The sequence below is a fragment of the Amia ocellicauda genome, chromosome 1 (assembly GCF_036373705.1).
Source record: "Amia ocellicauda isolate fAmiCal2 chromosome 1, fAmiCal2.hap1, whole genome shotgun sequence".
In the NCBI taxonomy this organism is placed as follows: domain Eukaryota; kingdom Metazoa; phylum Chordata; class Actinopteri; order Amiiformes; family Amiidae; genus Amia; species Amia ocellicauda.
The window spans coordinates 62,651,197-62,664,376 of NC_089850.1; the positions used below are offsets into that span (position 1 = coordinate 62,651,197).

Here is a 13,180-nt window from a genome sequence, read left to right on the forward strand (position 1 = left end):
TGGATACTGTGGACAGTTCTGGGCTCCACACTTCAAGAAAGATATCGCTGCTCTAGAGGCGTTCAGAGGAGAGCAACCAGACTTATTCCAGGTCTGAAGGGAATGTCCTACTGAGAGACTGAGGACCTGAACCTTTTCACCCTGGAACAGAGTAGACTACATGGGGACTTGATCAAACTCATGAAATGGAGCACTGTGGAGTAGTGGTTTGGGCTCTGGACTCATAATGGGAATTTTGTGGGTTCAAATCCTGGGTGGGGCAGCGCCCTTACCCTTGAGTAAGGTACTTCACTTAGATTGTTCTAGTAAAATGTCTGAAATCAGGAAGAAGGTTCTTATCCAGTTACTTGTCATCTAATGGCAAATTCAAAACTCTCATCCAGTTTATGTAGGGAGAGATGTGTTCATCACTTATTCAACATTTTTCATACATACTGTACTGACATCCCTTACAGTTTCATACAGTATCTATGAAAAAAGGTTATAAAAAATACGGGAGCACCTGCAGTGTACTATACTGTACTGTATCAGAGTGTTCTCTACAATACTATACTATACTGTACTGTACTAAACTATACTATATCAGGGTGTTCTATACTATACTATACTGTACTGTATCAGAGTGTTCTATACTATACTATACTATACTATACTATACTATACTATACTATATTGTACTGGATCAGAGTGTACTATATTGTATTCTGATGTACTGTGCTATACTTAGCTCAGCTGTATTCTTTTCTATTTTCTTTCATAAAATATCTTTCTTGTTTTTGATTAATGTCTTTGTTACATGTTCAAGTGTAAAAATACTCTCTTTCTCTCTGTCTGTCTCTCTGCCACTGTCTCTGTCTCTGTCTCTATCTGTCTTTCTCAGTTTTACTCTACCTCTCTCTATCTCTCTGTCAGTGTTACCCTCCCCCACCCTCTCTCTCGCTCTCTCAGTGAACACCTGTGAGTTTCAAAGAGGAAGTCAGTGTGGTTTAATCTGCAGCTAAAAGTGTCTCTGCTCTCTCTTGCCATCTCTCTCTCTCTCGCTCCATCTCTCTCTCACACACACACCTGCAGTTTTACCTGAGTCACTGTGGTTACTGCGGGAGACCGACTGATTGACTCTCATTGTGTTACAGTGTGTGTATCAGTCTGTCAGTGTGTGTCTCTATGTGTGCCAGTGAGTGTGTTTCTGTGGTGTGAGTCACTGTGTACCCGTCAATAGTTGTCTGTAGCTATATGTGTATTGCTGTGTATTGTACCTGTGACTGTGTGAGACAATGTGACAGTGTGAATGTGTGTCATTGTGTGCTTGTGTAGTGCTGTGTTCAGCACTCCTCTCATTTCACACTGTATAGAACTGCTTCCTTCTGCTCCTGCTCACTGATACGTTGTTAGATCTCTTGTTGTTTCGTGTGATTTCTCCTGTGCCCCCCCATCCTCAGACCCAGGACTTCACTGCATCATGTCAGCACTCATCACCCCTTTGACCTGGGATATGTGCTTTGTGTTTTATATTAACTGTGCGTCTGCACTTTTGTCATTCTTAAATTGTACTTTGTATTACAGTTTTTCTCGATTGCTTGAGCACATTTCTCCAAACAGAATTCACTTTTTCAAAACAATGAACACGTGGCCCAAACTGAAACACTTTGGCCACAATGACACAAATCCTTTGCAAAATGCACTCAGACTCTCGAAACAGCAGATACAATATATTTCACAAAATCAAATCAGTCACTCAAAACAGTGTCATTTGTCAGCTAATGACAAGTTCTTTCCGTCAGCCACTTCACACTGGCACAATGAACACTGACTATGAGCAGCACTGTGACACGGTCAGCCCTGTACTGCACTCTCTGTCTTCTGCTTGTGTGTAAATTCAGAGTAAATGGGCAGTAAACATTTCACCCCAGCCTGAGCTGAACTCATGATCTCTGAGTGACTCGGATCAAAATCAGAGCAGAAACAATTTCGCTCAACAGTGAAACACTTTGACAGAAGATGTTACTATATTCAGTCACGGTGATGTTCCTGATACATCGAATGAAGCTGGAAATACTTTACAGTGAATATAAATCAAGTCCTCTGAAGATACGCAGGACCGAGCTGGTTACGACACAAAAACACATTACATCACAAAGCAAGCACTCTGTGTAATTGTTCCACAGTCGGTCATGTCAGGGCTCAGCAGCTCTCTCTCTTCAGGGTTCAGTTCTATTGTTCAGGAGGTCGGGATGCAGTCAGGTGAGCTGTGTCGTCTGGGCCAACAGTGAACAACACCTTCTCTTCAGATGCTGCACACATGGCGATATCCCACCTCTCTGGCCTGAACACTGACTGTGGCTCTGTGGCCAGTGAGCTCCTCCCACATCTGCTCTCTCTGGGCAAATTGAATGTGGCGACACATTTGCCTCAAGAGACACACAACAAGAACATGGGAAGCCATTGTAACTGACACTAAATGCATGGCTGTGATGAGCCTGACCTGTACAGACTGGAGCCTCATCTCTTCACCCTGTCTGTTCCTGTCAGGGACCTGTGCAGCTGTTTCATCCTTAGTGTCGATTCCAGACCTGGCCAGCAGCTGTACATCCTGAAATATTTGATGTTCTTGTGTATTTGTAGTCTGGATCTCCCTCAAACACACTGAGCTGTTTGAATCCACTGTCTCTGCAATGGCCACCTGCTGTTCAGTGTTGAAGACTCTTCCTGCACCGGAGCGGGTTGTCTTTCTTTTCTATAAGTGGATATAATGAAATGGCCGAGGAAGATGATGGAAAACTACTGACGTGTGTATCGTACTGTAATACAGTGACCTGTTCAGAGTGGGCTGCACCTCTGCCCAGCCCCTCACAGTGAAAGGCTATGTCTATCACATGGTCAACGCTAGTGGCACACATGTCACTGGAAACATGTGTTCTGTCTCCCCTCTGAGCTGCTGTGCCACCGCACACATGCACCCCTCTCCTCTATGGGCTCGTGGCTGTGCTCCCTTCTCTCTTTTGTCTTTGTCTTCTTGCTCCACTTCATGCCAACACCATCTCACTGTTATATGTGATTATGGACTGATTGCTGATTGAACAATTGAGCAATGAGGATCTGCACATGTGCAGTAGAGATTCACACATGTGGGGGGGGTGTTATTCACTGTGGACAGATTATCTCATGTAGTTTGACAAGACCAATTGATTTTTGTGGCTTGTGTAGTGAGTTGTGTTTACTGTTTTGCACAAATGTTCTTGGCATTTGCATTTTGTGTGAAAGCAACCAAAAATGACCTGCTGAACGAGAAAAACTGTAATACTTAGTTTGAATTTTGTATTGAACTGTATTGCTGCACTTTTGTAAAGCTTGTGTAACCTGTTTTAGTACCTCCCAAAAAATAAATAATGCAATAATATATATAAATGTAGCTGAATTTGTTTCACTGTGTTTGTGTCAGTGTATGTCAGTGTGTGTGTCATGTGTGTGTGTGTCAGTGTGTGTGTCACTGTGTTTGTGTCAGTGTTTGTGTGTGTGTCAGTGTGTGTGTGTGTGTCAGTGTGTGTGTGTGTCAGTGTGTGTGTGTGTGTCAGTGTGTGTCGTGTGTGTGTGTGTGTGTCAGTGTGTGTCGTGTGTGTGTGTGTGTGTGTGTGTCAGTGTGTGTGTCACTGTGTTTGTGTTAGTGTTTGTGTGTGTGTGTCAGTGTGTGTGTGTGTGTCAGTGTGTGTCAGTGTTTGTGTATGTGTGTGTGTGTGTCAGTATACTCCTCTGTCTATATTTATCTATACTGTATGTGTGTGCCTATATGTGTAACTGTGCATTGTATCCGTTAGTGTGTGGGCTGGGTGAGGGGCAGAGAGCCACAGCGCAGCCTGACAGGATGTTTGTACAGTATACACACACCCGGCGCGAGAGAGAGAGAGAGAGAGAGAGAGAGAGAGAGAGAGAGAGAGAATGAGAGAGTGTGTGTGGGAGGGCTGTGGTTTTCTGGTTGGGGGAAAAGAGGTAGAACACCTGCAGAGAGACAGAAATGGGTTAAGAGTATTTGAAACAAACTCACTCACTGTTAATTATTAATAATACTATTGGTACTAGATTGTAAGTTTACACTATTTTACACTATACAGTGCTGTGTAATACTGTACTGCACTCCACTATACTGTACTGCACTGTATTGCACTGTACTCTACTGTACCATACTATACAGTGTACTATACTGTATAGTACTATTTATAATTTTAAACTTTACTGTATAATACTGTACTGCACTGTACTATACTGTGCAATACTTTACTGTGCTCTACTGTGCAATACTGTACTGAACTCTACTGTATCATACTGTACTGCACTGTACTGTACTACACTATTTAAAGTTGTACTCTACAGTACTCTACTGTACTATGCTATACTCTACTGTATAATACTGTACTGTACTCTACTGTGTAATACTCTACTGTACTCTGCTATACTCTACTGTATAATACTGCAGTATACTCTACTGTGTTGTACTCTACTGCATCATACTGTACTGTACTCTATAATAATCTAAGGTACTCTGCTATACTCTACTGTATAATACTGTAGTATATTCTATTGTATAATAATCTAAGGTACTCTGCTATACTGTACTGTATAATACTGTATTCTACTGTATACACTGAGGTGCACTGTATTGCAGAGAAGTGAAGTATACAGCACTATGTTACACTAGTATTATAACACTATGATTCTACTCAGTTTATACTGCCACCATGCTGCTGTTGACTGAGGCCAATTAAGTAATTTAGATGCCAATTAACTAATTACAGAAATCACACCTGTTATGAGCTTCTGCATCAGAGAGAGAGGTTGACTGAAAATACACAGGAAACAGGTGTGTGTGTGTGTGTGTTTGTGTATGACTTTATGTGTGTGTGTCTGTGTGTGTGTGAGAGTGTGTATATGGAGGGGGTGGTATATCGGAAAATGTGACACAGCACATCCTGTTTATCAATTAAAAAAAGTCAAAACACCCCCCCCACCCTCTTTCACTCTCCACCCCACCTCAGTCAGTGTTAATGTGCTGTAGTGTCCAGTCAGTCAGTGTTAATGTACTGTAGTGTCCAGTCAGTCAGTCAGTGTTAATGTGCTATAGTGTCCAGTCAGTCAGTGTTAATGTGCTGTAGTGTCCAGTCAGTCAGTCAGTGTTAATGTGCTGTAGTGTCCAGTCAGTCAGTGTTAATGTGCTGTAGTGTCCAGTCAGTCAGTGTTAATGTGCTGTAGTGTCCAGTCAGTCAGTGTTAATGTACTGTAGTGTCCAGTCAGTCAGTCAGTGTTAATGTGCTATAGTGTCCAGTCAGTCAGTGTTAATGTACTGTAGTGTCCAGTCAGTCAGTCAGTGTTAATGTGCTGTAGTGTCCAGTCAGTCAGTGTTAATGTGCTGTAGTGTCCAGTCAGTCATTGTTAATGTGCTATAGTGTCCAGTCAGTCAGTCAGTGTTAATGTGCTGTAGTGTCCAGTCAGTCAGTGTTAATGTGCTGTAGTGTCCAGTCAGTCAGTGTTAATGTACTGTAGTGTCCAGTCAGTCAGTCAGTGTTAATGTGCTGTAGTGTCCAGTCAGTCAGTGTTAATGTACTGTAGTGTCCAGTCAGTCAGTCAGTGTTAATGTGCTATAGTGTCCAGTCAGTCAGTGTTAATGTGCTGTAGTGTCCAGTGTGTGTGAGAGAGATATCTGTATTGTAAAATATAAATTATGTTGTATTGTTATGAAAGTTGAGATAATAGTTATAGTATCTTAAAATATCAAGCACCATTTACCATTAGTATTATTAACAGTATACACAGTAAAAGTAGTTATTATGTAGTAATAATAATAATATCTAATAATAATGTTACTAATTGTGTTTTAAGTTTACATGCTACTGCTACTATTATTAAGACTAGTTAAATGTATTTCATGTAATCATCATCATCATCATATTATGATTATTTATGATTATTATTATTGCTGTTGATTTATTTGTAACGGTCTCACTCCCCTCCCTTCTCTCCTCTCGTTTAAATTGTTTTGCGTCATCCCTTTCTCTCTTTCTCTCTCTCCCTCTCTGTTTCACTCACTCGTTTGCTCACACTCGTTCAAGCGCTCACTCGCTTGGGGAGAGAGAGAGACAGAAAGAGACAGAGGGGGGGAGAGAGAAAGAGAAGGGGAAATTGGAGACAAATATTGAAAGATGACAAACAAACTGGACAGGTGAGTCAAACTGAAAAACTGAGAGTTTCTCGTTTTGATCCCTCTCACTCTCCTTGTCTCTGTCATTCACTATCTATATCTTATTGTCTCCAGCCAGTCAGTCAGTCAGTGTTAATGTGCTGTAGTGTCCAGTCAGTCAGTCAGTGTTAATGTACTATAGTGTCCAGTCAGTCAGTCAGTGTTAATGTGCTGTAGTGTCCAGTCAGTCAGTCAGTGTTAATGTGCTGTAGTGTCCAGTCAGACAGTGTTAATGTACTGTAGTGTCCAGTCAGTCAGTGTTAATGTGCTGTAGTGTCCAGTCAGACAGTGTTAATGTACTGTAGTGTCCAGTCAGTCAGTGTTAATGTGGTGTAGTGTCCAGTCAGTCAGTGTTAATGTGCTGTAGTGTCCAGTCAGTCAGTCAGTGTTAATGTACTGTAGTGTCCAGTCAGCCAGTCAGTGTTAATGTGCTGTAGTGTCCAGTCAGTCAGTGTTAATGTACTGTAGTGTCCAGTCAATCAGTCAGTGTTAATGTGCTGTAGTGTCCAGTCAGTCAGTCAGTGTTAATGTGCTGTAGTGTCCAGTCAGTCAGTGTTAATGTGCTGTAGTGTCCAGTCAATCAGTCAGTGTTAATGTACTGTAGTGTCCAGTCAGTCAGTCAGTGTTAATGTACTATAGTGTCCAGTCAGTCAGTCAGTCAGTGTTAATATACTGTAGTGTCCAGTCAGTCAGTCAGTGTTAATGTGCTGTAGTGTCCAGTCAGTCAGTCAGTGTTAATGTACTGTAGTGTCCAGTCAGTCAGTGTTAATGTACTGTAGTGTCCAGTCAGTCAGTCAGTGTTAATATACTGTAGTGTCCAGTCAGTCAGTTAGTGTTAATGTACTGTAGTGTCCAGTCAGTCAGTCAGTGTTAATGTGCTGTAGTGTCCAGTCAGTCAGTCAGTGTTAATGTGCTGTAGTGTCCAGTCAGTCAGTCAGTGTTAATGTACTGTAGTGTCCAGTCAGTCAGTGTTAATGTGCTGTAGTGTCCAGTCAGTCAGTCAGTGTTAATGTGCTGTAGTGTCCAGTCAGTCAGTCAGTGTTAATGTACTGTATAATATATATATATATATATATATATATATATATATATATATATATGTATATTACTCTCTCTAGTATTCTCTCTCTCTCTCTCTCTCTCTCTCTCTCTCTCTCATTGACTAAGCATTCTCACTTTCAGAACTTTCTCTCTCTATCTCTGGCATCGTATCAAGTTTTCTATTAAGTTTCTGTTTTGACTCGAAACTTGACAATGACAGAGGGAGAGCAACGGGGGGGACAGAGACAGAGACAGAGGCAGAGGTAGAAAGGGAGAGGACATAGAGTGATTGGAGGACAGAATAGAGACTGAGATACAGTCATTTCACTATATATAATTTATGATTCGATTTGATTTATTTATAGAGATTGAGGCTGAGAGAGTGACAGGAGGAAGAGAGGGAGACAGAAATGGAGGGTGAGAGAAGGAGGAAGAGAGTGAGAGACGGGGTGAGAGAAGGAGGAAGAGAGGTAGAGCGAGAGATGGAGGGTGAGAGAGGGAGGAAGAGAGGAGAGAAAAAGAGAGAGAGAGCCTGCCACAGCCTGAGGGACAGTGTGTGGACACCATGGCCAGGGGGGTGTGGTATATATACGTATTATCTGTAACATAGATATTGTTTATTTGCTGAAATATTTATTGTATCATTGCTGTAAAGCTTTGGCAAACACCAATAAAGTGAGAGAGGGATACGGTTTTATTGGGCTAAGTAAAATACTGTTTTATTTGGTATAGTATTTTACATTTTCATTAAATAAAAACAATTCAATTTTTTAATACTTATGATTAAAATCTTTAAAAATCAATTCTTAAAATCACTTAAAATTTTTAAAATCTTCGTGATTTTTAACAAAAAACAAAACAATTAACTTCAAAATAAACGTGCCCAAAACAACAAAACAAACGTGATAAAAGCAAAAGCTGCACACCAACATAAAAGTCAAATACATTGAAAATAACTGAAAATGCATTGGACAAAATAAAGAAACAATTAAAAAGGTAAAAAATAAAGGTAAAAAATAAAAAACAAACAAAAAAGGTCCAATGCATTTAAAATTAAATCCAAAACGGTCAATGTATTTGACAAAAGAATATAACAAAACTTTATTGGGCTAAGTATTGCGGAAGTAAAATACTGTTTATTAGGTTAAGTATTTTACATTTTACATAAATAAAAACAATTCAATTTTTTTAATACTTATGATTAAAATCTTTAAAATCAATCCTTAAAATCACTTAAAAAAAATTTAAATCTGTGATTTTAACAAGAACTAAAACAATTAACTTTAAAATAAACGTGCCCAAAACAACAAAACAAACGTGATAAAAGCAAAAGCTGCTCACCAACAAAAAGGTCAAATACATTGAAAATAACTAAAAATGCATTGAACAAAATAAAAAAACAATTAAAAAGGAAAAAATAAAAAACAAACAAAAAAGGTCCAATGCATTTTAAATTAAACCCAAAACGGTCAATGTATTTGACAACAGAATATAACAAAACTATACCAAAAACCCTAAACAATGTGATTTAAAAGCAACTAATTAGTTGCTTTTAAGTATTGCAGAAGTGCAGTTTCATTGTCCTGCCTCCCTCTCTCTCAGTGTGCTGCTGACCCAGAAGAAGTTCCTGTACCACTATAAGAACCTGCGCTGGGCCCGGGGGCGCCACGAGACCTACCTGTGCTTCGTGGTGAAGAGGAGGGCGGGGCCACACTCCCACTCCCTGGACTTCGGACACCTGCGCAATCGCTCCGGCTGCCACGTGGAGGTGAGGGGGCAACGAGCCACGACTGTATTTCCCACAATGCACCGGGACGGTATTTTCTCTGAGGTCCATGTGGCTGAGTAGGAAGTGGAAGTGGGAGTAGTGTTTGTCTCTAGATCCCACACTATGCCATCATTGCTTGATGAACAGTAAGGATAGGTTCTGGGTGCAAAACTACAATTCTCATGATGCTCAGGGGTAGTGCTTCCATTGACGCCCATATTGGGGGGCAGGAAATTGCTCATAGGGGTTGTACCTTACAATTGTCACCGTATATCACATTATATTCTCATACAATTATCCACTGATACAGCTGGGTTTGCACGGGTGCATTCTGTGTACAGTACCTTGCTGAAGGGTGCAATAGCAGTGCCCCCCCACCGGGATTGAACCCACGACCCCCCAGCCCCGACTGCTGCTCCACACTGCTGGAAAACAGAGAGAAAATGAATTCTCTCTGTGCTGTTGTGGGGGAGGCGCAGGATGCGACTGTGGTATAAACAATACTTCCCATGATGCTGCAGGGCTGCATTACCATTGACTCCTGTAGTGTTGAGTAGGCAGTGGCTCATGAGAGACACAATTATTTGTGTTACCTCAATGTTCTAGTGTTTCAGGGTGTACAGACAGAAATAGTAAAGATATAAAACTGCAGTTCCCATGATGCTCTAGGGTAGTGTTTCCTTTGACTAATGCTGCGGTCACGTCATGTGGGAAGGAGGGTAAATATGAGCTCCCGACTTGAAAAAAACGTTCACGTCAGCTTCCAGGTCGTAAATATGACCCGTGAACTCGGTTTCTCCCACTTCCACTCCCCAATTCTGATGTCATGAACGCAGAACTCTTAGTAAACGACACGATACATGGCATCCAATTCGGTTGTAAAGTGTAATCAATTAAAATGAATGTTTTCAATCATCTTTGCCTACTTAAGTTCCATGACCGTTCATATGTTCTCCAACTGCTTTTCCACCTACAGTGTCATTAGCCATAACTCAGCTCCCAAAAACACCACTAACTATATTTATGACATTAAATAGCATACATTTTGTTTTGTTTTTGATCATTTCTGTATTTTAGAGACTCTGAATTGTTGTATATGTTGTATGTTGAGGAAAACTTCCATCTGAAAGGGTTCGCCCGAGGTCACTGTGTGAACACTCTCGAGCTGCTGCTCCGAACAAATAAGTGGTTTCTACTGTAATTCCCACAGGACGTGAACGTAGAGTCAGATTTCAGTGGGACTCAAGGTCTTCAATTTTAAAATAAGAGTCACCTTCACTCCCTCCCTCCCTCTCTCTCTGTAGATAATAGAAATCAATTCTAGACCTCCCACAAGGCCTCACGTCCAAACACAATGATTTCCTGTGGCCTGATGCATGATGGGAACTGTACTAGTTGAAACTGTCCTTCCTTCTCTCTCGCTCTCTTTCCCTCTCACTCTCTCCCTATACCTCCCTCTCCCCCTTCCCATCGCCCCTTCTCTCTCTCTCTTTCCCTCTCCCTCCCTAAAAATGACAAACGACATTTTCTTTATTATCTTGGGGTCATATTTCATAATCTCTTGCTCTCTCTCTCTCTCCCTCCAGCTGCTGTTCCTACGCTACCTCTCCCGCCTGTGGCCGGCCAGCGTCAGCTCAGCCATCAGCTACTCGGTCACCTGGTTTTGCTCCTGGTCCCCCTGCGTCCACTGCGCCCAGCGGCTGGCCGGCTTCCTGCAGCTGCACCCAAACCTGCGGTTGCGCATCTTCGTCTCGCGCCTCTACTTCTGCGAGGACAACAAGCAGGAGCCCGAGGGCCTGCGGGCGCTCAAGAGGGCGGGCGCGCAGCTGTCCGTCATGACCTTCAAAGGTGAGGAAGAGGGGGAGCGAGGGAGGAGGCGAGGGAGGGAAGGAAGGAGAGAAAAGTTTTGAGCTGCATGACAATCAGTGTATTAAAACTGGTCCAAAATAACTACAATTCCAGGTGAAGACTAACTGCTGAAAGGTGAGTTTTGCTGAAACACAATTCCCATGATGCCAAGTTTGCAGAAAGGGTTGCCGACAGCTCAATGGCAGCTGGGAAGCAGAGGCTCATGGGAGATGGTAGATCTAATGGCACTGTCCTCTTGCTGCTCAGATTACTTCTACTGCTGGACCACGTTTGTAGCATCCAGAGCGAGGGTCTTCAAGGCCTGGGAGGGGCTTCATCAGAACTCTGTGAGGCTGTCAAGGAAGCTGAACCGCATCCTGAGGGTACTGACCCGCTGGACAGTGCATTAACACTGACTGAATGGACACAACAGCACATTAACACTGACTGACTGGACAGTACAGCACATTAACACTGACTGACTGACTGGACACTACAGCACATTAACACTGACTGACTGGACACTACAGCACATTAACACTGACTGACTGACTGGACACTACAGCACATTAACACTGACTGACTGGACACTACAGCACATTAACACTGACTGACTGGACACTACAGCACATTAACACTGACTGACTGACTGGACACTACAGTACATTAACACTGACTGACTGACTGGACACTACAGCATATTAACACTGACTGACTGACTGGACACTACAGTACATTAACACTGACTGACTGGACACTACAGCACATTAACACTGACTGACTGACTGGACACTACAGCACATTAACACTGACTGACTGGACACTACAGCACATTAACACTGACTGACTGACTGGACACTACAGTACATTAACACTGACTGACTGACTGGACACTACAGCATATTAACACTGACTGACTGACTGGACACTACAGCACATTAACACTGACTGACTGGACACTACAGCACATTAACACTGACTGACTGACTGGACACTACAGTACATTAACACTGACTGACTGACTGGACACTTCAGCATATTAACACTGACTGACTGACTGGACACTACAGCACATTAACACTGACTGACTGGACACTACAGCACATTAACACTGACTGACTGGACACTACAGCACATTAACACTGACTGACTGGACACTACAGTACATTAACACTGACTGACTGACTGGACACTACAGCACATTAACACTGACTGACTGACTGGACACTACAGTACATTAACACTGACTGACTGACTGGACACTACAGCATATTAACACTGACTGACTGACTGGACACTACAGCACATTAACACTGACTGACTGGACACTACAGTACATTAACACTGACTGACTGGACACTACAGCACATTAACACTGACTGACTGGACACTACAGCACATTAACACTGACTGATGTTCAAACAGTAAAAGTTAACACACACTCTCTCTCTCTCTCTCAGCCCTGTGATGATATTGAAGATCTGAATGATGCCTTTAAACTCCTGGGTCTATGAGACTGAGACTCCTCCACTCCTCCCTCCATCCCTTCATTGCTGCCTGCATCACATTGTCACTCACTCACTACCTCTGAAATCCCATGCCTCCCTCTCTCCCTTCCTCCCTCCCTCTCTCCCTCTGGTGCTATGAACAGTAAATGGTGCTTTAATAATAAGCAATGGCATTAATAATGATATTGATATTGATAATGCATTATCTGTAGTAACACATCTTCTCATTAAACCAGTAAATTAAAAACATATGAATTAAATTAAGTTAAATCAAAGTCCATGTCTGTGTGGTGTTTGTCCTGCCTTCTCTGGTGAATCTGGGGCGGCTGTCTCTCACTCTCACATGAAGGGTAGCATAGAGATCTCCCATCTAGCGGCCGGTCTGTGTAACTGCACCGTCGCCATTTCAACAATATAGGTCAATTCAATAAGACTCTCACTTTAACTTCCAGTAAAGCAAACTCAGAGATAGTAACCAGTAATAAAAATAAAAATAATAACATTAAATACTTATAGTAAACAGTCCTGCTACAACTGATACTAATAATAATATACACTCCATATTGGATTTCTAAATACACTGTACATTTGCCGTATGCTATGTCTGCGCCCTATAAACTAAATACTGCTTGCCGTACTCAAACACTAACATGGCGACCCACATTTACCGGAAGTTCCTATTTGGCAGGAAATGCAGGTGGTCTGTTCGTCCTTTAGCGCATCTTCTACCGTAAAACCAAGACATTACCGGCATAAAAATGTGTGAAAGAATATCGATTCTCAGTCAGT

At 42.1% G+C, this 13,180-nt stretch overlaps 1 protein-coding gene across 1 annotated transcript; it reads left to right on the plus strand.

The window, feature by feature from the left end:
* Window positions 1-5,943: 5,943 nt before the first annotated feature.
* Window positions 5,944-12,656, plus strand: aicda (activation-induced cytidine deaminase). The gene is made up of 5 exons (XM_066719593.1): window positions 5,944-6,208; window positions 8,870-9,035; window positions 10,622-10,883; window positions 11,151-11,266; window positions 12,344-12,656. The coding sequence occupies exons 1-5, from the start codon at window positions 6,189-6,191 to the stop codon at window positions 12,395-12,397; spliced, it is 618 nt and encodes a 205-aa protein (XP_066575690.1). The 5' UTR covers window positions 5,944-6,188; the 3' UTR covers window positions 12,398-12,656.
* Window positions 12,657-13,180: the final 524 nt, after the last annotated feature.